Here is a 22,858-nt window from a genome sequence, read left to right as displayed (position 1 = left end):
GAGAAAAGCAATGGACTTTGTGCCTTGGAGTGTTTCCAGTCTTTGTGCTTCCCTCCCAGCATTGCTGGAGCTCCTTACAGCAGGCTTTGTAAAGGTTTAGCTGAAAATCAACTTACGGATTCCTGCCTAATTGGCTTGGCCAGGTTTAATCTGTTACTGGTCAAGCCAAGCTGGCTTCTATTACGTAGTGCATGGAGGGTTCCCGGCGACGTTCTTATCCTAATGCAGCCTGGCTGTTTGTAGAAGTCAATCTTGGTGTTGGTGAAGGCCGGTATCGTTGTGTCCTCTGAAGTGAACCCAGAAGGATGCCCATCTGATACAGCCTTTAGGCCTTTGACTTGAAAGAAAAAGTCTTGGATTTGGCATGTGTATGTTAGAGGGTTAGAGTTTTATATTTTTCTCCTCCCCCAGATAAAACAAAGCTTCCTATTTGATTCTGCCTCTTTGGGCTGATTCCTGGAAATGTGCAGTGTGCCCTGTCCAAGCAGGCAGCCCCTACCCCTTAGGACATCTGCAGAGAGGGGTCCTCATGGCCTAGGGTACCCTGCGGAACATCAGAGTGGGAACGGGGGTGTCCTGTCACTGCAGGCCCAGCACCATGGGCCTTTCCTGAGCCCAACCCTTTGAGGTCATACAGGGCTGGACATAGGCTTCCATGGCAAGGAGAAAATAAGAACCGTGTCATGGCTTTGGGGTAATTCAGGCGCACTGTGAGCATCGAGCCACCACTGAAAGTCGTTTATGTGGACCCAGGAGAGACCAAAGGGAGCCTGTAGGTCTGGAGAGTTTATGAAGGTAAAAAAACAAATCACCAGGGCAACCCCAGGGAGAGGGCTCATCTCTCCCCTGGAGATCACATGAACAAAAGGAGAGTGAGGGCACAGTCCTATTTTCTTATTTCCTGGAAGACCCTGGGTGTCTGCGTGCCATTTGCACAAGTGTGGTGATGGCGTGCTGTGTACATTGACAGCCGCTCAGAAGTAACCTGTCCCTTCCTCCCCTGCCAGTCTCCCTGCCAGGCCCTTGTGGGGGCTTTGGAGGGTTTGCACGGTTTTGCTCGAGGAAGTCACTACCAAAAAGAAGAACACTTGCCCTGTAGAACTGAACTCATTAGAATCAAGAAGACCAACTTAGAAGTCCACAAATAAAGACACATTCATACATATACTTAAATACAGACATGTATTTTAAAGGTTGTAGAAAGCTAGTCTAACATCTGTTTTGCTTTCCTTGTTAATTCTGTCCCCTCCACCCCCCTGCCCCCACCCCTACCCCTGACTCTAAAGTGAATTCCTCAGCAAAGCCTGATTTAAAAGATGCCGGAGACCCTGCATTTTGAACTGGCTCCCAGAGCTTGTTTTTGAAGATTTCCCCTCCCGCTCCCCACCTCCCCAACCCCTTCAGCCAGCCAGCTTGGCAGGCATCCTTCCAAGGTCCCAACCTTGACAAATCTGCGCCTTCTGGTGATCTTGCCACCAACTGACACCTGCCAGTCCCCTCAGGCCGGCTGAGAACCCGCTGGGCATCAAGGACCACACGGAGACGGACAAGAGCAAAAACCCACAACTGTGGGCCCAAGCAAACTGCCAGATCAAAAGCAGTTCCACGCAGGTTCTCTTTCTCGAAACTTCTACTGCCACGGGGCATATCCCTCTGTGAACGTTTTCTATTTTATTATTATTTTTTTTTTAGTTTAGATCCTGGGTTTTCATTCTTTATTTGAATATTCTAGAATCTTGAAGCTTGTCCAAGAGAATGAGAATCAGAGCATCATTACAGATCGGACCTGGAGAGGAATTTAAACCAGTCTCTTCAGGCCTTCTCAGTGAGGATACTGAAGCCCATTGGGACAGAGAGAATTACGCAAAGACATATGGCTAGTGAGAAACACCTCCAACGCTGGAGGTCAGGCCTCCCAACTCTAATTCAGGGCTTACAGCCTAAATTTGTGTCTGTGTAACATATCCGTGTACAGTCTATGTCACAGCCGCTCGTAAGGGTTGATATTTATCCCAATAAGGGATAACGTTATCGAGCAATTATTAGGTGGCAGACGCTGTTCTAAGCACCTGATTTGTGCAATATCACTCACCCTTGTGACGACCTAGATGGGCATCATCATTCCCCATTTGCAGTCGAAGTAACCGAGACCCGGAGAAGTTAAATAACTTGCCCTTGGCATGTAGGGGCTTCCTATTAGACTGTGGCTTTCCCAGGACTCGGAACTGTGGTTGCTGAGCCCCTAGGGATGGATAGAGCCCTTGCCTGTCTAGTGAAAAAGAAGTGTGAGTAGATGAGTCACAACAGCGCACGATGAGAGCTGTAACAGAGGCAGGAGCCAGGGCAGGGCGAGGGTAGAGAAGGAGGAAGGGACTTCTCTGAGAAGATGGCATTTGAATGGTCTTCGGGCTGCAGAGACGTTGTTAGCTGGAGAGCTTGTGCACAGGCGAGGGGGGCACCTGCTGCCTTCCAGGAAGATCCCAAAGGGGAGAAACCCGGTGCCTAAAGCCAGAAGCATGCTGGCTGTGGGGGAGATGTGGAGAGATAGGGCTAGAGAGGTACGTGGGGAGCAGACCATGAAGTACCTGCCTCTCGAGATAAGGAATTTGGCTGATAGTCAGGAAACAGAGGGGAGCCCAGAGCTATTTTTATGATATGTAAGTGCCAGAATCAGGGGGAAGAGGCTATAGAAGCCTGGACAGACTGGACAAGGGAAGCAGTTAGGGGATTGGGCTGTGACCCAGGCAGACGCAATGAAGGGCTGGGCACCACGCTGATTGGCACAGGCCTCCTCTCTCCTTTGCTCACACCGCTTCCACGGCTTGGAATGCTCTCTTCAGCCCAGGCCCATCTTTGAAGACCAAGCTTAGGTGTTTGACCTGGAGGCTCTCTTCAGCCCCCACCATGAATGGGCTTGCGCTCCCCCTCTCCTGGGTCCCCGCTATCTCTGACACATTCCTCATTCTCTCTTGGCATGCAATCTTGGCGCTCATCTTTGTGTATGTTTCTCTCTTCTGCTTGACACTCAGCTCACCAAAAGCAGGACCAGACCTTTGCCTCCTGAAATACTTGGCAAGGTGCCTGACACTCAGTGAGTTCTCAATAAATGTGTGATGAATGAATAAACTTTCTAAAAACAGTGACTATTTATATGGAAAGATGAGGCCCAATTTGGGAGGTGATTTTTTTTTAAGTGACCTTACGGGTTGGCAAACTATGGCCCATGGGCCAGTTCCAGCCCACTTTATATACTGCTTTTGTGAATAAAGTTTTATTGGAACACAGCCAAGCTCATCTGTCCATGTGGTGTCCCTAGCAGCTTTCGCCCTACAATGGCAGGGTTAAGTCATTGTGACAAGATGGTGTGGCCTGCAAATGGAAAAATACTTACCATCCGGATGCTTACTGAGAAAGATTGTCAACCTGTGAGTTAGAGGACCAGGATTAGTGGCTGGAGATAAAGAATGATGGAAAGGAGAGAGTCAAGACTTTTCTTTTTCTCGAATCTCCTCACCACACTTCACACAGAGTCTGCTCTGCGGCGATGGCCTTGGCCCATGGGCCTGCAAGCGCTGGGAGAGAAAGACCATAGCTGTGGGGCAAGAAAAAGCGGGAGCTGGGAGACCAAGGCGGGAAAGAGACCCCGTAAGAAAAGACAACAAGGCCAGGTTGACCTAGATCCTGCCTCTTCCTGGGGAAGCTCCTCATGCTCTTCTCTCCCTTAGTCATCCAGTTTGGCTTTGTCACCCTCTTCGTGGCCTCCTTTCCTCTGGCACCTGTGTTCGCCCTCCTCAACAATGTCATCGAAGTGCGGCTTGATGCAAAGAAGTTTGTGACAGAGCTGAGACGGCCAGATGCCGTGAGAACCAAAGATATCGGTATGTCCCCTGCCTAGAGATCATGGCAGGCCCTCGCCTCCGTCCATCCCCTCGGGCTCCCTGCCGCATCCTGCCATCACTGTCTCACTCTGGATTCAAGAGGGCTGGGGGAAGCCCTTGCCTTACCGTCCCTTGGAGCTCCTCGTCCTCATATCTTCGGGCCCTGGGAGGCCTTTATCCACACCCACTTGTCCCCCTGATTTCCAGGCGGGCGCACCTAAGCCTTCCTAGGCAAGCCCATTCCTGGGAGCCTCACAGACCTCTATGGTACCTTGTCTGTGGATCCTCACCCTGAGCTGCGGCCTTGTTGTCACCAGACCAAGGGTGGCAGCGAGCCCGACGCGCTGCTCTCTGTCTTACAGGGATTTGGTTTGACATTCTCTCTGGGATCGGCAAGTTCTCCGTTATCAGCAACGTAAGTGTTCCCTCCGTGACACCCTAGCTCTGTGGGAAGGGAGCTGCAGAGGGGGCCTCTAGGGGAGCTGTGGCTTTCAAAGCAGGGTCCCAGCCCTTGTTATCTCCCAGCCTTTTATTCTGGAGCTTTGTTCAAGGCCACCTTGAACAAAGGTTAATAGGTTAACCTTATTAAGGTTAATGGCGCCTCCACGCCTTCTGACTCCTGCAGCGGCCAGGGCTGTGCGTCGCTCTTGTTCATTTCACTAAGCAAAAGGTAACTATCCACCAGAATGCATACCTTGGCCTTAAGAGTCAAAAATCTGATCTTTCTTCGGAGCCAAGAATAATGAGGAAAGAATTCCCCATATCTATCCATCTCTTTCCTTTCTTTTTCTACTCCCAAGCTAAACAGTACCTGGACCCGTGCCCAGGTCCATGGTTCCTCATTACGGTTCCTCCAAGCTGTCAATGCGGAGTCGTAATTATTCCCACAGACTCTGGCATGCGTAGGTGAGGATAGGACAGACAAGAAGAGGGGTCCTACCTGTTGTGACCTCCTTAACTGCCTTGCCAGACATGTCAGCACTTCAGGGGAAATCCTGCTGGGCCCAAGCCAATGGCAGCTTTTGCTCCTGCCTTTTGTATGGATGGTGGCCCGGCAGGGCCTTTTGTTCCATCTCCCCAGAAACTCCCGCCGGCCTGGCACATACCAAGAAAGCCACGGCCCCTTTTCCCCCGGGAAAGAAACCTTGGTTCTGGCTGGGACTGGGTTGCCTGTTAAGAACACATAAAATGACTAGAGAGGCAGAGAGAATCAGCCCCCTGCATTTTGAATGCTCAAAGTAGGAAGCGCACATCTTAAGGCTGGCAGATGAGGTGGAATTCGGAGACTAGATCAGTAGCTACTTTGGAGTTGTGTTTACTAGGAAAGGGGCCTTGCATACTAGGCACTTTCCACCGTAGCACAGAATGACAAGAAGTCTTACCTCCCTGGCCTTTCTAAGACTTCTTTACTTATCTGTAAGAATGGGAGAGCATGAGATTACCCGCCAAAAAGGATCATTCTGGAGATTAAATGGGAAGATGAAAGGACGTAGAGCAAGAGCTGAGTAAGTATTTACTCATTCTCAAATATGGTTATGGCCATCCACGCTCATATATACATGTAGAAAACAATACCTAAACTACATTTAAAAAAAAATAGCTTTAATTATTGGTGCAGAATACAGTATAAACACCTGCCAGAAAGATTTAAGATTCTTTGCAGAAAGTACCTCCACATTCAAACATGCCGTCATTCACTCGCTGTTTGCTTTGCTCCGTAGACAGTTATAGGACACTTAAATATGCCAGACAGTACATTGGGTATGCGTGGTTGGATCCAGCAAGACCCACTCCTACCCCCGCGGGGTCTCAGTGTTCCTAAGTCCAATGGATGAAAGCATAACTTCCTTCACGTGCTGTGCTAAAAAGTGCCGAGAGACGATGGTCAAACGGAGGGAACTGTGGTACCATGTCCCTGGTACTCCTGGTTCTCTGGTGTCCCGCAGAGGTAAAGGTTCGTTGTCAGCCAGTGTCCTTGCATGTTGCCTCTAAGTGGCACTCTTGTCACTCTGAGTAATTTTCTCAGAAATTCTTCCACTCTGCCTTGGCTTGGCCAACATCATTGTCAACTCGGATTTTTCAGAGGGGCTCACTCCCGCCAGAACCCAACAGTCCACACTGGCTTAGTACTCTCAGCGGCCAGCCACTGTCCAGTGGGTTCACTTACACATATCGAAGGTGGGAAACTGCATGAGCTCCAAGTAAGGACTTTTCTATCAGAGTGGTGCCTCTGGATGGGGAGCCCAAGAGGGACCCGTCCCTCAGCCCAGAGGGACCCTGTGCCACCTGGACAGCATCCGCCCTGAACACCCTTCAAGCCCCTGTGCTTCTGTCCTTCAGGCCTTTGTCATCGCCGTCACCTCCGACTTTATCCCCCGCCTTGTGTACCAGTACGCCTATAGTCACAACGGGACCCTGCATGGCTTTGTCAACCACACCCTCTCCTTTTTCAACGTCAGCCAGCTGAAGGAAGGGACGCAGCCAGAAAACTCACAGTTTGACCAAGAGGTTCAGTTCTGCAGGTAAAGTAATCGGGTGGAGGAGGGCGGCAGCAGGTGACCAGAAGTGGTAGATCCAAGGAATTATCTGGAAGATCTAGATTTATATCATTCTCCTCTCCCTCTTTCTCCTACCCTCAGCCCCCTGCATCACTATAAATCCATTTCAGTGAATCACTAAGTATTTATTGAGTGTCTTTTGCCAGCCAGTTCAGAGCAAAGAAGTATATAGCCTTGTTGTTACCATCAAGGCCTTTGTGGTCTGGTTGGAAAAATCAAGCAGAGCAGATGGGACAGAGCGTGCTATTCAGGGACTCTATCTAGTGTGGACCGTGAGCACTGGGGGTGTTTAGAGGAGAGGAAGATCGGCGGGGGCTAAAAGGGAAAGGTAGGCTTCCTGGAGGGCCCAGGAGGAGATGTAAGATGGAAAGAGAGTCTGCTACTTGGGGAGATCGGGAGCATGGGCTAAGTCATAGGATGAGGATGAATTTGGAGTGTTAGATGAACACTTAGGGGCTAGGTATTGTAGTTAGCAAGAAGAGCACTTAGAAGATAACAAAAAGGAATAGTTTTGGAAATACAGTATATCAGAACTCCTAGGATAATATAAGCCAAAACATTGTTGAATTTGAATAGGTAGGATGAAGTCAATGATAGGAAATCTTGATATATTGCAGGAATTGTAATATGATGTGAGAATGATAGGTAAAGTGTAGGCTTAGGAAAATTAGTCTCAGAAAGAAGTATGGACTAGAATTGGGGGAACTCAGGGAGGGCAGCTAGGCTGCTGCCATCATTCAGGCATGAACCACGGCAGACATGGTCCAGGGTGATGGAAGGAATTAGGAGGAAGTGAGGAGCTATTTACTGTAATACATGGTAGCGTTGGTGGCAAGAGAGTAAGAGGGAGCCGGAGCCAAGGATATCTCTCAAGGTTGGGCTGAGGTCAGAGGTGGGTCCATTGACAGAGATGGGGAAAATGCTAAGAGAATCCCATTTTATGTCACATAGGATGAATTTGATTTCAATCACATTGATTAAAAAAGAATGGTGGGAAAGTTTTCACCTAACTCTGAGGCACAACTAAGCTGGAATTCCTAAGGGGTCCAGGTCAGAGTTGTGGTTGAAAACCATCAGCACAGGGAACATGGAAGCCAAGAAATAGAAAAATCCACTATTAATTCAAGAAGGGCAAATAAAGAGAGGAAACAGATAGGAACCAATTTGGTATGAGATGAGATGATAGTAAAGGACTTTGGCAAAGATCACAGATCATACACCAAAAAGCATAGAGCAATAAATACAACAAAATCCAAAACCTAAGAGAGGTATTGAGGGATAAATGGAGGGCTTTTCCGGGCCATCCCCGAGCATCTGACTCCTACAGCGGTGACTCGTAAGTGCTGGTGACCCTCCGTCAGAGGAGCAAGGCCTCAGTGGTTCTTGCCACCGGGGTGACCATGGGTACAGCGGTCGTGTGTTCCTGCTTGGTACCCAAGGCCTGCTGTCCGAGAGATGGTCGCTCAGGTTCAGACTCACAGTCTGATGCCACACAGGAGAGGAGACGATTGGTCCTCCCCACCCAGATGACCGAGTGATGCAACCGTACCCCTATGTGATTGCAATGGAAGGGTATCTGGTCCTCGCTGGGAGAGCTATAGGGTTGCGCTCTAGCCGACCAGGAGAAGGCTCAAAACCAACGACCAGATCCAAGAACAGGTAAGTAAATTTAGTCACAGATAATGATTTCTGTCAGCCTAGATGTTTCCAGTGACTGCACAGCTGGCGCCACAGGGAGTCTCACTCTGGGACTGAGGGCCTGTGCAGGTAGATTTGCTGCTAGGCAGTGCACAGCGGCCACTGTGCGCCCGCCACGCCGGACTGCCTGTCCTTGCCGCTAGGTTTTGGCCCACAGATGCGACAGACGTAGTTCCAGCACACGGAGGATGTGTCCCAGCCGCAGGCTTTCCTGGTAGCGTCCAGACCGGCTCCAGCAGGGTACATGAAGTCGGCCAGCAGTTGGCACTGCAAAGTAGTATTTCCAGAATCGTTTCTGTAACCAGAAGGTATAGGAATGATCTCGAAGCTCCCCATTCTACCGAGGCTTAGAAGGGTAAAGAATTCGCTGAGTCACTGGGGTTTCAGGGACAGATCCTGAAGTAAAACTCATGTATATCCAAGAAAGCAGGTCAGCCCCCAGGCACGGCAGGGAGCAGCACCGTGTGGGTTGTGGGGAGGCAGGGCTGACACTGTGTGTTTTGTGGGTTTTTTTAAAGATTTATTTGAGAGAGAGAGACAGAGAGAGAGACCTCCCAGGTCAGGGGGGCAGTAAGAAGAGGCAGAGAGAGAAACTAAGCAGACTCCACACTGAGTGCGGAGCCCGACATGGGCTCAGTCTCATGATCCTGAGATCACGACCTGAGCCGAAATTAAGAGTTGGACACTTAACCCACTGAGCCACCCAGGGGCCCACTTTGTCTTTCTTCCCTTCCACTCCACTCCACTCCCTTCCCCTTCCTGCCCCTGCCCTTCCCTCCCCTCCCTTTCCTTCCCTTTCCCGCCCCTTCCTCTCCCCTCCCCTCCCTTCCCCTCCCCTCTCTCTTTCTTGGGAGAGAGGCTCCCCACAGAGCAGGGAGACCAATGCAGGGCTCCATCCCAGAACCCCAGGATCATGACAGAGCCAAAGGCAGATGCTTAACTAACTGAGCCAGCCCAGTGTCCCATCCCCCTGAGTGTTTCTTTAGTCGGTCTAGAAGCACTGAGGGTCTGTGACCTTGTGCCTGACCATCGGAACTTCCAGAAATACTGTGAATATGCTTTCCAGATATATCAGGGGCTTCACTGGCTTAACATAAAAGGACTTGAATGGGCCACCACATTGAAAGTTGAAAGTACTAATTTTAGGCAAGACAATTCAATCAAGTCTGCCTACACCAAATCTTTCTCCACCTCCGTCGCAGTACTACTCCAGTCAACTACCAGCAGCTCCTAGGTCCAAGTCCAAGTGGGAACACACCTCTTTCCCAGTGATCCTGCAGAATTCTCATTGGTTAGGATCAGTAGGCGTGCCCTCCCCAGAACCAGTCATGGTAGCCAGGGGAGGAGCTGGAGGTGGGAGGTGAAATGATCTGGGTCTGAAGCACCAAGTAGGAGAGTAGGAGGTAGTCGCGTGGGGAGAAGTTAAGGTGACTGGATACAACAGCAAATGTCCTGCACACCAGGTATTACTAGTACACACGGAGCAGGTCAAGCTTTGTTGCAGCTGCTTCCAGAGTTCCTGGACTGCCCAGCCAGCTCCAAAGCCCTGATAACTCCTCTCTCCATTGTTTCCATGTAAGCTGATGGGATCATGGCTTATTGGGGACCCATTAAAAAACAACAAAGGGGCGCCTGGGTGGCTCAGTCGTTAAGTGTCTGCCTTGGGCTCAGGTCGTGATCCCAGGATCCTGGAATTGAACCCCACATGGGGCTCCCCGCTCAGCGGGAAGCCTGCTTCTCCCTCTCCCACTCCCCCTGCTTGTGTTTCTTCTCTTGCTGTGTCTCTCTCTGTCAAATAAATAAATAAAATCTTTAAAAACAACAAAACAACAAAAAAACCCTCTTCCAGCAAAGTGGCAGAATTATTACTGGGTGCATGTGTAGAAGTGTGTTCTGTATTTCTGCTAAGAAAATGTTTCTGCAAGATGAAACCAAAATGATTTTTGGAGCATCTGACATGATTTCCTTACCTAGTGCCAGTAAAGAGTTATGGGTTCACTGTGCAATTATTTTTGAGACCTTACGAGAAAGGCTTGTTGTTGGTTTCATGATAAGGAATAAGACACAATACCTCCCTCAAGAAGTCTAGATGGAGGAGATGAGCAAGTAAGCAGGCAATTAAAGTCTAGCTTTAATAATTTATAACAGGGTAACTTCAGGGAGCTCCGAGAGCCCCACAGAAGGAGGCACGCACCCAACCCAGACCCGAGTATTGTGGTGAAGCTTCAGGGGAGCTAAAAGCTGGAGGTCAAACATTGTGCAAGTTTGGCCAGACTGATGCTCTTGACGACGCTCCTCGTTCGCACGACCAAGCTGGCCTCGGAGGGCTGGGAGGAGTGCGGGGCAACTGGAAGGGAGCTTCAAGTGCTGAAGAAGGTCTGGGGAGAACAAGGTCTTCCAGGTAGACGAGCTCCTTGGTGCTGGGTGGTGGGAGCTGGAGTGGTGGATAAGCTCTGAGGGCAAGGAGGGAAGAGAATGCAGAAGCCAGACCGAGAAGAGTGTGGTGGTCTTACGGAGGTGTGTGGACTCCCCCTTAGGGCAGTGGGGAGCTGCAGGGAGCAGGGATGAGATCACACTTGTCATTGGAGTTCTCTCTGGCTGCAGTGTGAAGGCTAGTGGGTTACATTTGAAACAGAGATGCTCTACTCTACGGTACAAACAGGTGTCCAGAGCCGGCTCAGCCTATTATCTGGATACGACATACCAAATAGGTGTACTTTGGGGCTACCTTCTCCTAGAGGGGCAATAATTATTGATGGAAATCTCTGCCTCAGTGGGTCCTACTCGCCGCATGCTGTGGGAACTTGGCTGGCTCACCAGCGTCTCAGGAGTTTTAGAGGGGGGCATAACCTACTGGTGAAAGCCAGGAATCGTCAGTGGCTGTAAGAGATAGCAATGAAAGAGAAGGAGAGAGAGAGAAGAAGAGAAGGAGAGGGAGGGAGAGAGAGGGAGAAGGAGAGAGAGCTCTAGAGCTAGTCCCAAAGCCAGTGTTTAAAACTGCTTCCGTGGTGGGAAATGAAAAGTTTGTCCTGATTTTCTGGCAAATAGTGTTGGGAACTCGATGACCCTTCTTATTCTTAGCTTTCAGTGACCTCTGGAGATAAATGTGGTCACATAAAACTGAGGGCTCGGGCTCCAGCTCAGCCTCGTCAGGCATCGAGGTATCCTAAAAATAGCAGTAAACGTTGGGACACGTCTCCAGCTGCCCATTTGAGATGCATTCCCAGCATTTTGGGAGCAGCGTTCACTTCGGTCCTCTTGCTGCTCTGGTGGGGCCGCTCTATAAACAGTCCGGGGACGTGGGTCTGCGGGCAGCAGCCATGGCGGCTGACAGGGCGGAAGGGCTACCGTGTCCTGGAGGGCGGGTGGTGGTCCAGGCTCCCGGCTCCACGGGAAGGGAGCGAAGGGGTCGGCAGGGGAGGGCCTGGCCAGGGAGCTGACTTGGGCCTGGTCAACCCAGTGGGACTGCTGGGGGCTGCCGAGCATCGAGCGTTGTTGGGGACATCTGCTGGGTTTCTCTGCAGGGCCCGAATTCTTGCATATCCCAAGGTCACGTGACAAGTCTTCGGAGAGGCGAGTTCTCTTCCGTCTGAGGCTGTCTGTCATCTGCTCTGTGAATGCAGAGGGAGAGTCAGTTTTCCGGGTGTTGCCATTACTGATCTTTATCGACCCCTGGATTAATGTGGCTCTCATTAGTTCCTAATTGCCTGTACTGTTTTCCCTCATTAAGGGCCAGTGTCAGAAGGCAGTTTAAAGTAGCTCAGATGGAATGAAGATATTGTATGTAATTGTGTTTAGCATGAAAATGACACTAATTGCCATTGGGACTATTAAAATTTTTTTTTAACATACCACTGTTTGGAGTTGAGAACCGTATTTACTAACTGATTCATAATGTAACTGAAACCTCATTTTTGGAAAAAGCCATCCCTGATTGTTGATGACTAAATCCTCCGTCTGTAACTTCGGTATCCTTCCCACCCACAGTGGTGTTGGATGAGGAGGAATTGTGGCAGATGTCCCTGTCACTGTCACTGGCCACCCCTGCAAGGGAGGATGGGCGGGGGACATCTGAGCGGGGAGTCTCTCTCTTCCCCCTCCACATCTCAGTGTCCCCATCTATAGCAGACATGGAATGAATGATCTCCAAAGATTCTTTTCTGCTTCTTTCTAAAAAAAAAATAATATTTCATGATACATGTAATACTAAAAACTCTAAACATTAACGGGCAGCCTCTCCGACTCTGTCCCACATCCGCCCTCCCCTCTGCCTGGTCCTAGGCACCTCCCCAACAGTACTCACGGCAGGACATTTCCACGCGTCTTTCTCAGACTTTCTTTTGTGAGTTAACATCAAGTGAGCTCATAGAACCTTTATGGGGTTTCATGGCTTTGTTTAATAATAATGAAATACATTCGGATTAATGGGAATGTTATTTCTTTAGGTAGTGTATAAATTCAAACTCCATGTGATTTTTCATAGTGTTAGAACAATCTAGATATAATCTTACAGTAATTTAGAGCTACAATATAATGATGATTTTTCTACCAATTTCACTTTCCGTGTATGAGTCTGTCTCAGTTAACGCTATAATTTTGCTCCTCAAAGCTTAGTATAAAAATGTGAGTCCACCAAATATTGCCATTAATTATATCCTCTTGAAATTGTGACTTTTTTTATTTAAAAACAATTCTGTATACATATGTATATATGCAAAAGGAAAAGTCTTTCTTGATCATCCTTACCCCAGTCATTCTCTCCCAGGAGAAACCATTGTGTTTATTCTTGGTGGAAGCCTCCAGAAATCAGTCACATGCATTGTCTTATTTAATTTTCACTGTGCTTTCCTTTAACATTTAACATACATGCACACACACGCAGGCCCATACTCATTTATTTATGGTTGGTGGGTGAGAGCTGGAGCACTTCTGTGTGCTCAGCACGGAGATGTGTGTTCTACAAGCTCCATTTTACAGGTTAGAATGCTGAGGTTCAGAGAGGAGAAACAGGTTTCCCGGGGTCTTATAGCTAGTAAGTGACAGAGGCTACTCCCAGCGCACACTTGCTTTTTAGACACTCCAGTGGGTTTGTAATTGCAAGCCTCTCCTTATTACGAGACTCTCAAAATTAATATTAAGGCTCAAAGACAATAAAGAGAGCTCTGGAGGGGTGAGGATGAGGTCTAGGAATGGCTTCTAAAAATCCTAACTCTGAACTTAAATCCCAGCCAGCAGGTGCAGGAAGGGACCAGATGTGGGGGTTCTCCCAGTGCTTGGCCCCTTAGGGAGACTTTGGGAGAACCGCACTCCCTCAACCAGGAGGAAGCATCTGGTTTTGAAAGGCCTTTGAGCTTCTGGAAATGGAGCAGAAGTTCTACCTCCCACGGGCCTGAGGCTTACCTATTTTGTGCCATTTACCTGGACACAAATCCTGAGAGAAGCCCCTGGCAGTTGTGGCTCCGGCTGACCCTTTCTGATTCATATCAGCGTGGGGGGAAACCTGGAACATCTGTGCCCGCGAGCTCAGAGACACCCATCCCCACCCCCCCACCCCCCAAGAATGCCAGAAGCCCTGGGAGCAGTTGTGCATGTGCTCTGTCCTCTTCCCAGGAGCGGTGTCAGCCGCCTCCAGGCAAAGGGGAAAGAGTAGCTGTTGTTGATGGGGCACATGTCCCTGTGGGATGGGACATTGAGGCCATTTGTAGACCAGCACCTTGGCCATCAGTTAACTTGCGAGAGGACATAGAACCAAAGTGATAGAGGTAACATTGAGCTGGTGACTCTGAAGTATATGCTTTTGCCAGTGCTGTGCACGGGGCTTAGACACCAGACGGACCTGGCCAACAGCTCATGTGTTGTGGTGGACACAACGAAGGTCATTGGCCACTGGTTTTTTTTTGTTTGTTTGTTTAAGATTTTATTCATTAATTTGACCGAGCCCAAGCAGGGGGAGCAGCAGAGGGAGAGGGAGAAGCAGGCTCCCCACTGAGCAGGGAGCCTGATTAGAGGTTCGATCGCAGGACCCTGAGATCATGACCCGAGCCGAAGGCAGATGCTTAATGACTGAACCACCCAGGAGCCCCATCACTCATCTTTTGTGGCCATTTCTAGTCTTAAAGATGATTATCTCTTTAAGTAGTGTCTTCTTATTACTCACTGAAAACATTTGATAAGCTTGACTTCTTAGGATGACACTTGAAAAAAATGATGAAATCTGAATTTACATTGGAATGTAAATAACCAGTTCTTTCCTGGTGGCAGAAGCTTACGGGAATAATGTTCTTCAATCTATGAGTCATTGTTCATGAGTGGGTTAGGAAATCACTTTAGTCAGTCATGATCAGCATTTTAAAGACGAGAATAGGATAAGACAGAAGACGATAGGTTCAGAAGATGTTGGTTCATCGCACATGGTGAGGGTATGATTTTCAGCTCAGTGACATATACTTACGTGTGCATTAATGGACAATGTATTTCTCACTACCGTAGGTCATGGGTTTTTTTTAAAGTTAGCTTCAGAAAAGGAGATATGAACAGATGCATAACTCATTAAACTGTGCATTGTTCTTTTCCGTGGATCGTTTGTCCTCTAGTTCCTACCAGAACTACCTTTAGCCCATTGGCATAGTGGTGTTTTCAAATAAAGCTTTCTAGAAATATCTGTGTTAATCTCTCCCCAGATCTTTGATTCAGTGCATGTGTTTGTTAGATTTTTAAAATGTTTTGGACACTCAGGGAGGGCAAAGGGACATTTCCAAAAGCTGTGGTGAGTTAGTATCAGAGGTGGGACCAGGATTAGATTATTTATGGATTCTTTCCAGACTGGGAAAAGAGGGGTGAGCAGTGGCTCCTAGAGCAAGGTCAGTGAGCAGCTGTTCCTTCCTAAGTGGAGCTAGAGCACGAGAAGAACAGACTTTGGTTGTAGCAGGAGAGGTGGGACTGACCGGGGGGAAGGGCGCTAGGTGTCGCGCCTGTCCCCCTGAGGTCTTGAGAAAAGTAGATAGATCCTCTTTTGCCGTGAGGTCCTTTGGGGGACAGCTGGAGGGGAGCGAGCTTGAGCTTTTTCCCACCCGAAGGTGTCCCTCTCCATTTAGCCATGCTCTCCCTCTCTCCCGTTAGCAAGCCTAATCTAGGGCTGGCCGTGCTTCTGTCCTCGGCCATGGGTGGATACGCTGAATCCCGAGGTGAACTGCTGGGCTGCAGTTAGCTTTGCTTTTCAGCCGGATGTCAAAGCAAGCCTGCGACAGCTGTGATCAGCTGTTGGAAGGGCGGGGGTGGGGAAGGGGCAGCTCCTGGCCTCCCACCCAACCCTAGTCAGCTGCTTACTGTCCACGTCTGTTTGTCTCTTCCTGTTGCTGACTCTGTCACTCTGCTGTTTTCTGTTTGTGTGCATCTCTTTTCCTCTTCCTCTTTTTTTCCTTCCTTCTTCCTGCATCTCTGTGGATAGTTGGAAGCCACCGTGCTTTTACCTGGATCTTTTAGGGCAGCTGGCTCATTCCAGGTGGGGAAGGGACAGAAACCTCCCATTTCTGGGGCGCCTGGCTGGCTCAGTCCATTAAGCGTCTGACTCTTGATTTCGGCTCAGGTCATGATCTCAGGGTGATGGGATCTGGCCCTGCATTGGGCTCTGCACTCAGTGGGGAGTTTGCTTGAGATTCTCTCTCTCCCTCTGCCCCTCCCCCTACCTCTCCCTCTCAAGTAAATAAATAAATCATTTTTAAAAACCCCCGAACCATTTCTGAATCCCCTACCTCAAACCACAGCTGTTGGCAAGGTGCTTTGTGACAAGAGAGGAAAGGTCCGCCTTCATCCAGACTTGGATTCTCGTGTTGACTGTAGTCCTTGCTGGCCAGGAGAGAGACCTGGGCAAGTAACTGACCTTCTCTGAGCCTCAGTGTTCCGTATATTCTATGGGGTATCGGCACCTGCTGGAAGATGCTATGGAGATTGAATGAAAAAGCTTCCAGAAAAGCTCCTTGCTCGGGGATTGGTGCGTATGGCATGTTCAGTGCAGGTCATTTTCCTTGTTGGTCCCTCATCATGCAGAGTCCCCACCTTGCCTGCCTTGGCAGCCTGCACCCCACTCGGTGGCCTGACACCACCCCAGTCCTTCCCCCCCAGGGCTTCTTTTGCTTTGACTAAACGTCAAAGATCTGTTGAATTCCATGGAGAAAACAGTTCCATGAAGGGTCATAATTCTTCTGGTACTAGCTCTTGTCACTTTTCCAGGCTTAGAAAAAAAAGTGAGTCCGAGAAAAATAAGCCTTTTTTTTTTTTTTTAAGAGGTGGGGGGGGGGGTTCGTGGGGAGCAGAGGAGGAGGGAGGGCAAGAATCTTAAGCAGACTCCCTGCTGAGCATGAAGCAGGGCTCGATCTCACCACCCTGAGATCATGACCTGAGCTGAAATCAAGAGCCAGATGCTTAGCTGACTGAACCAGCCAGGTGCCCCGAAAATGAGTGGTTTTTAACAAGAGTCATCACAGAATTGGGAGTGAAAAGGCAGCAGTGAGGAAAATCTCTCCACGGGTCTGAGAAAGAGGCATGAGCTAATGTCAGGCACTGACATTTTGTTTCTTAAGCCACATGGACAGATTGTAAATATGGACAGTAGGATACTGACCATCCTATGACAGCCATTCCCCCAAGTCACTCAACCTTGAGCTTGGTTTGAGTCAGCTGTCCTTGGCCTGCAAGAACACAGCCGTCTCTATGGCTGTGGTCCTGGAGCAGCCAGCCAGGAAGGAAGCCTGGGGTTGTCTGCAGGCACCTGTGTCACCACTGAGCCCACGGGCTGCTGAGAACTGTCCAGTTTCTGGGCCTCTCCCTCCGCTCTTGAGCTCATGGGCCAGTGGGGCCAACAGGGACCCATGGTCCTGGGCTCCTCTCATGATTCTGGGGCTCTTCTGGAAGAAGAATCCATGTGGAAGCCGTGAGGGATATTAACAAGAGAGTAGGAAAAAGGCATTTCCAGGCCAACACTGGGTGTTTTTTGTTTGTTTATTTTTTAGGACTTTGGTCATTTTATGCAATGGACACTTGTTGGTGGGGCCATGAATTCCTCCCTCCTGCTTCCTGCTAATTCCCACGTCTGGGAGCCAGGAGCTTCCCTGCTGCTCTGTTTCTTGAGGGTCAGAAGCACCCCTTGCCCTACATTTCTTCCCGGTCCTAACACCACATTTCTCTCTGGGCAGGTTTAAGGATTACCGAGAGCCGCCGTGGGCCCCAAACCCGTATGAGTTTTCCAAACAGTACTGGGCCATTCTTTCTGCCCGTCTGGCTTTTGTCATCATCTTCCAGGTGAGCTGTTCAGATAAGGAGGAGAAGCCCGGCTGCGGGGGTAGAGAGAGCCATGTCTCCTTGTCTCCCCCTCCGCTCCGTGTGTCCTTGGTGCTGTGACACCGGGGTCCCCAAAAGCGGAGGAGGCAGGAAGCGCTCTCAAGAAGACCTCCATTAACGGGTGGATTGGCAGAGAACAGAACGCAGAGTAAGGTTACAGGACAGATGTGGGGTAAGATGCAGGGTGGAGATAGATTCCCACTGAGACCTAAGACAAGAAAGGAAGCGAGAAGGGCAGCGGGGACCAGAGTCTCAACCCTGCAGCAGACAAACAGGCCCGCCTGGTCTCCGCAGCCCAAGAAGGGGCTCGAGTTCGGAACCGTTCTTCTCGCTCTTGGCTCCTCCCTCCTTTGTTAGTGTGCTCTGGCCCCTGAGACACCTGGCAAGGAGGGCCCCAGAGCCATCCAGCCATGCCTCTGTGGATGAATAGCAAACTCGAGCCCCCCGATCACTATCTCTGACAATAGCTGTAGCTCAGGTTGCACGGCTGAGAGCCGCGGGCACACAGCCCCAGGTCCCACACGGGGTCCTGCCGCCCTTCAAGCAGGAGCCCGGATCCTTTTCTCTTCCACTCCCTCTGGCTTTGTATTCCCTGAAGGCAGATCTCTGGGGGGCTCTAAGATATCCTGCCCCGACCCCAGCCCAGGAAGTAGAGAAGCCCATAGGCTAGTCTTTCACCTAAAGAAGATAGCCCTTCTTCCTCTGGGGAGATGGGGTGATGGATTTGAAAAGCTGCTCCCCGCTGCAGGCGTCCCCTGGCTTTCCCACAGGTCACATGCAACACTCGTTAATTGCGTAAAAGTTGATTAAGAGAAGAATGTGACTTGAAGCAGCTCTAGAGTGTGGGAAGCCCCCAGGAGCCCCTGGAAGCCGCAGTTGGTCCCCTGGCCCTCCCCTGGGCCCTTAGGTGCGAGTGAGATTCAGAGTCAAGGTGGGAATAGGTTGGAGCCTGGAAGACAGCCGTGCCCTAAAGATCTTGTCCTGGGTCCCATTGCTGTCCCTGGATCTCAGAGTGTGTGTGATCGGCAGGTAGAGAGTGCCACAACTGGGGGAGTGAACTGGGCAGAGCATGGCTTGGGGAACTGGGTGGGAACCAGGTTATAAAGGAGCGGTCACATATTGGGCTGAGCTGGCACTGTTGTGACATGGTCCCCACTTCCGTGGAAAATGCTGCAGGAAAGGGAGTCCTGTCCTACCTGTGCTTGCGAGACAGGGATGGGGCTCAGCAGGTGGAAGAAGGAAGCCCATTACGAGTGCGCACAGAGGCTCGGAATGGAGAAGGGAGCGCTGGAGGTAGGGTCCCTAGCCCAGCCCATGTGACCAGCTTCGCGGGATGGAAGAGAGAGCAGGATCGGGTGAGGGTGAGGTGGGCTGAGGCCAGTACTGAGCACAGAAACCAGACGTCCGTCTCTGAGCTGGAGGACAGAGGGCAGGCTGGGAACAAGAGAGGGGCAGCTGGCTCAGGGAAGCCCTGGGGAGGCCAGCGGGCCCTGTGCCCACTTCCCAGGGAGCGCTGGAGCAGGGCACTGGAGGCTGAGAGGCCGGCCAGGAAGGACAGGATGGGGACAGCCTCACCCCATGTGAGCTGTTGACTGATTTCATCTCCACAACAACCTGGGGGACAGGTACTCTCAATTCTCCACTTTCTACCTGGGGACCCTGCGAGGCCCCTCGGCACGTTGGCTCAGAGCGCTTGCTAGTAAGTAGCCAGGCCAGAAGGACATAGCGGTGTCCTGCTTCCAGGTCTGTGCTCACCACAGCCCCCACCTCGGCACCACGCCGCCCGCCCCACTGCTGAGACCATCACTGATGGGGAGGGGTGGCCGGGGGCGCCCTGGTGTCCCTTGGGGCTGGGCTTCTCCTCTCAACCCCCCTCCCTGGCTTTTGGCAGAACCTTGTGATGTTCCTGAGTGTCCTCGTGGACTGGATGATTCCAGACATCCCCACGGACATCAGCGACCAGATCAAGAAAGAGAAGAGCTTGTTGGTGGATTTCTTCCTGAAAGAGGAGCATGAGAAACTCAAGCTGATGGATGAGCCGGCCCAGAGGAGCCTGGGAGGGGGACGTTGCAGCAGGAGCCGGGCACCCAGCTGGGCCCCCTCGGGCCAGAGCCAGCCGGGCAGCATCGCATCCTCTGGTTCCCAGCACACAAACGTGTGAGCGAGCCAGCCCCGCTGCAGGAGGGACGCCGCAGCCGGGGACCTCACAGAGCACGGCTGTGCACCTGCGCGGGCGTGGTGGCCTGCATTTGCCAGGGTCTGGCCTGCCGGGGTCTCGGAAAGGTGTGCGTGTGCAGAGGTTAGAGCGAGCGAGAGAGTGAGCACAGGCAGGAAGAGAAATGGGGCTGCTTCTCGGAAACTTCAAGCTAAAGTTTCTTTTAGGTCCTCTTTGTATCCTTTTAGGGGCGTGGTACCCTATTTTGAGTCACTTGGCGAAAGAAGGGGTATCTTGACCCCAGAGCACCCAAGGGGCATGAGCTTTCCCTGTGGAAGCTTAGGTGTCCTCTCCCGGGTGGCCACAGGCTGGGAGAGAAGTGAACCCCCATCCTGAGGGATCCCTCACCCCTTCCCATAATCTCCCTGAGCAGAGTACCCCTGAGTCACTTGCAGCACCCACTGGGTGCAAATTAAGTTGCAGGGCTGATCGCTGCGGCCACTGGACTGTGATGGTGAGTGGCAGAGGTCCAAACCCGAGCTTGTCCCCAGTGCGTGTCACGGGGAGCTTGTGGAACTAGCTTAGCCATCACTTCATGCAGGCTCAGATTTAAAGTAATAAAATAAATGGAAACATTCTTTATAAAGATACGTCTCTTTGTCTTTGGTCCTCTTTCTTTCTGTCGCTTCCTACCAGTACTTACTGAGCACGTACAATGTCCCAGATGCTGTTCTCAGATGAGAGATACGGTAGAGTCCAAGAGGGAAGATCTCGGCCTCATGGAGCTTCCTTTCTGTGGAGAGACAGACAAGACGCCAAGGAATGTGTAGGATTTCAGCCAGTAACAAGGGCTAAGGAGAGATACAAGGGTGAGGGAGGTCAGGGGCACAGGAGGGAAGGGGCTTACTATTTTACATAGGAATCAATGACAAACCCAAGATGCCCAAGATGGTTCAAAGGTTACACCTTTCCTCCCAGAGCCGGGGTAGGGGTGGAGTGAGATTTTCAAGACTAGTTGGAAGCAAAGGCCAGACATCATTCATCATGGTCTTTCGCACACCTCGACCCCACCTGCGGTGCAGAAACCCAGGACACGGTCTTGATCCGTGGGACTCAGCCCCTGTTCCTCCTGGGTCAGTCTGACTAGAGTCCAACTCGGTGTCCAGGTGGAAGCTTCGTGGAGGGCTGCGCTCCAGAGGAGAGATGCGTGTTCTCAGTTTTCAGCTCACCTGCTGATTTGAGGCCCCACGGGTGCAGGGCTGGGCATCCTTGCCGCTCACCGAGGCTTCTGTTGCTCCCCCACAGCCGTGTGCAAGATCCCACTGCCACCAGCTCTTGCTCCAGGAAGTGGTCCCTTCTTCTGTGGGGACACCAGGACACAGCTTTAGTGGGAGCCCAGACAAGGCTGTCCCACGCCACTCACAGACCGGTGGTCCTAGGGTACATTTTAACCACATCACACCTTCGTGGTCACGCTCAGTATGTGAGCCTAGATGCAAACTCCAGTGTTAGCAAAACAAAACAGGGCATCGCCCTACAACACGCTTCAGCTAACTTGGGGAGAGGGGAGTGGCCCACCGGAGAGAAATTTCCCTGCAAGAGTGCTAATGACATGGAGATTCCGGGCCCATCAAAAGGAAGCTTTCCCCAGGGACGAGCCCTAACAGGGTTGGGGGGCTGGGGGTTGGTATTTCCAGAAGCTGGAAGCCGTGCGGGTCCACACTGAGGGTTGGGGGCCGCCTCCAGCACCCAGACACACACTGTACCCTGACTGTGGCAGGCTTACAACCCCACCTCTCCCCCTTCTTTTTTCAAGTAAACATTTTAATATATGATCACAGAGATGCCACTTGGACCCCAAGAGTCAATCAGAAAACCAATGAAGAAGACAGTGAAATCACCCCTCAGTCCCCCAAATTTAGCAACTGTGTTTCCCTCCAGTCTCTCATTCCCTCTCAAAGGCATTCACATTTTTAATTTATTTATTATTTATTTTTACTTATAAGTCTGTCTTTATTGGCATACAATATATACACATAAGTTGTGGAAAGAACAGCATAATGAGGAGGTGGGTATACAGATAAACGGAAACAAAAGGTTTTTTTTTTGAATCTTAGAACGCATGCGTATTTTTAGTGACCATTCTGCAGTATATGCTATCTTGCTATTTCCACTTCCTGTATCTCAGCAATCTTTTTGTCCTGTAAATTTCAGTTTTCAGTTTTGAATTATTCAAAATGGCATACGGACCACTTACCCTGTGTCAGGCTCCATATGGGGCACTTGGGCTACATCCCTTGACACAATGTTTCCTGCCCTCGGGAGTTTGCAGTTCCTGTGGGTGAGTCAGGAAGACATCATGAACCACGAAAATAAACCACATAGTATGTTAGAAGGTATGAAATGCTATGAAGAAAAAAAGTCGAGCATGGTAGAGGGGATTAGTGGTAGGAGTAGGAGCTCCATTCTATTTCATTTGCATAATAGGCCTTTTGCTTTGTTTTCTCCCTGCCCCACTCTGTCCTGTTAAGGGGGTTGGAGGTTGGGGTGGAAACCTGAGGTGGCCAGAGTTCACACAGGAGAGGGAGGGACTGGGTCCGACAGCACCTCCCGGGGAGATGTAGGTGGAGAGGAGGGCAGATTTCATCTGCCCAGGCACAGGTTTCCACTCGGAAAGGTTTCTGAATTAGGAATTCTGTGATTTGTCCCACCCGCAGGCCCAGATCATCTCAGTAGCACCCCCACTACCAGCACGACCACCAGACGTGCCCACCTAACACAGCAGCAACTGGGATTTAGGCAAAGTAAGAACTTCCCCAAGGATCTGTTAAGCGGGGTAGAGAGAGGGTAGGTGGGGTCCTAACTTAAATAATAAAACCTTCTCTGAGTTCTGAGAGGTAGTAATTAATTTTGACATTTCACTAAAATGCAAAAAAAAAAAAAAATTGTGAACAAACATTGAAACACTGAAGAAAGGAAAAACTATCACTCCTTTTCCTACAACCCCATTTCTCCAGAAATGATAACAGTTAATATTGGGGTTTGAGTTCATCTGTGTTCTCCTGCTGTATGTGTGGCCACCTACATTGGTCTGTAATAGCATCTATTTTGTTTAATCCTATGAGAAATATACACTCATCAAAGAATACTTAGAAAATGCAGAAAAAAGTAAAACATAAATAAAACAGAGGAAATTGTCTTTTTTACCTCCAAGAGAAACAGCCATGAGCCCC

General features: G+C 50.3%; 1 protein-coding gene across 2 annotated transcripts in view; it reads left to right on the top strand.

Annotated features, from left to right (window-relative positions):
* Positions 1–20,253, top strand: part of ANO2 (anoctamin 2) — a 360,688-nt gene extending 340,435 nt beyond the window's left edge. For both annotated transcript variants that reach the window (XM_047743061.1, XM_047743060.1), the window contains 5 exons: positions 3,726–3,878; positions 4,241–4,293; positions 6,219–6,400; positions 17,326–17,431; positions 19,362–20,253. In XM_047743061.1, coding sequence (XP_047599017.1) covers positions 3,726–3,878; positions 4,241–4,293; positions 6,219–6,400; positions 17,326–17,431; positions 19,362–19,631 — 764 coding nt within the window. In that variant the 3' untranslated portion in view covers positions 19,632–20,253. The remainder of the gene's footprint in view (positions 1–3,725; positions 3,879–4,240; positions 4,294–6,218; positions 6,401–17,325; positions 17,432–19,361) is intronic.
* The last annotated feature ends 2,605 nt before the right edge of the window (positions 20,254–22,858 follow it).

Source organism: Lutra lutra, chromosome 8 (assembly GCF_902655055.1).
Source record: "Lutra lutra chromosome 8, mLutLut1.2, whole genome shotgun sequence".
NCBI lineage: Eukaryota > Metazoa > Chordata > Mammalia > Carnivora > Mustelidae > Lutra > Lutra lutra.
This window is presented reverse-complemented; position numbering and strand designations above follow the sequence as displayed.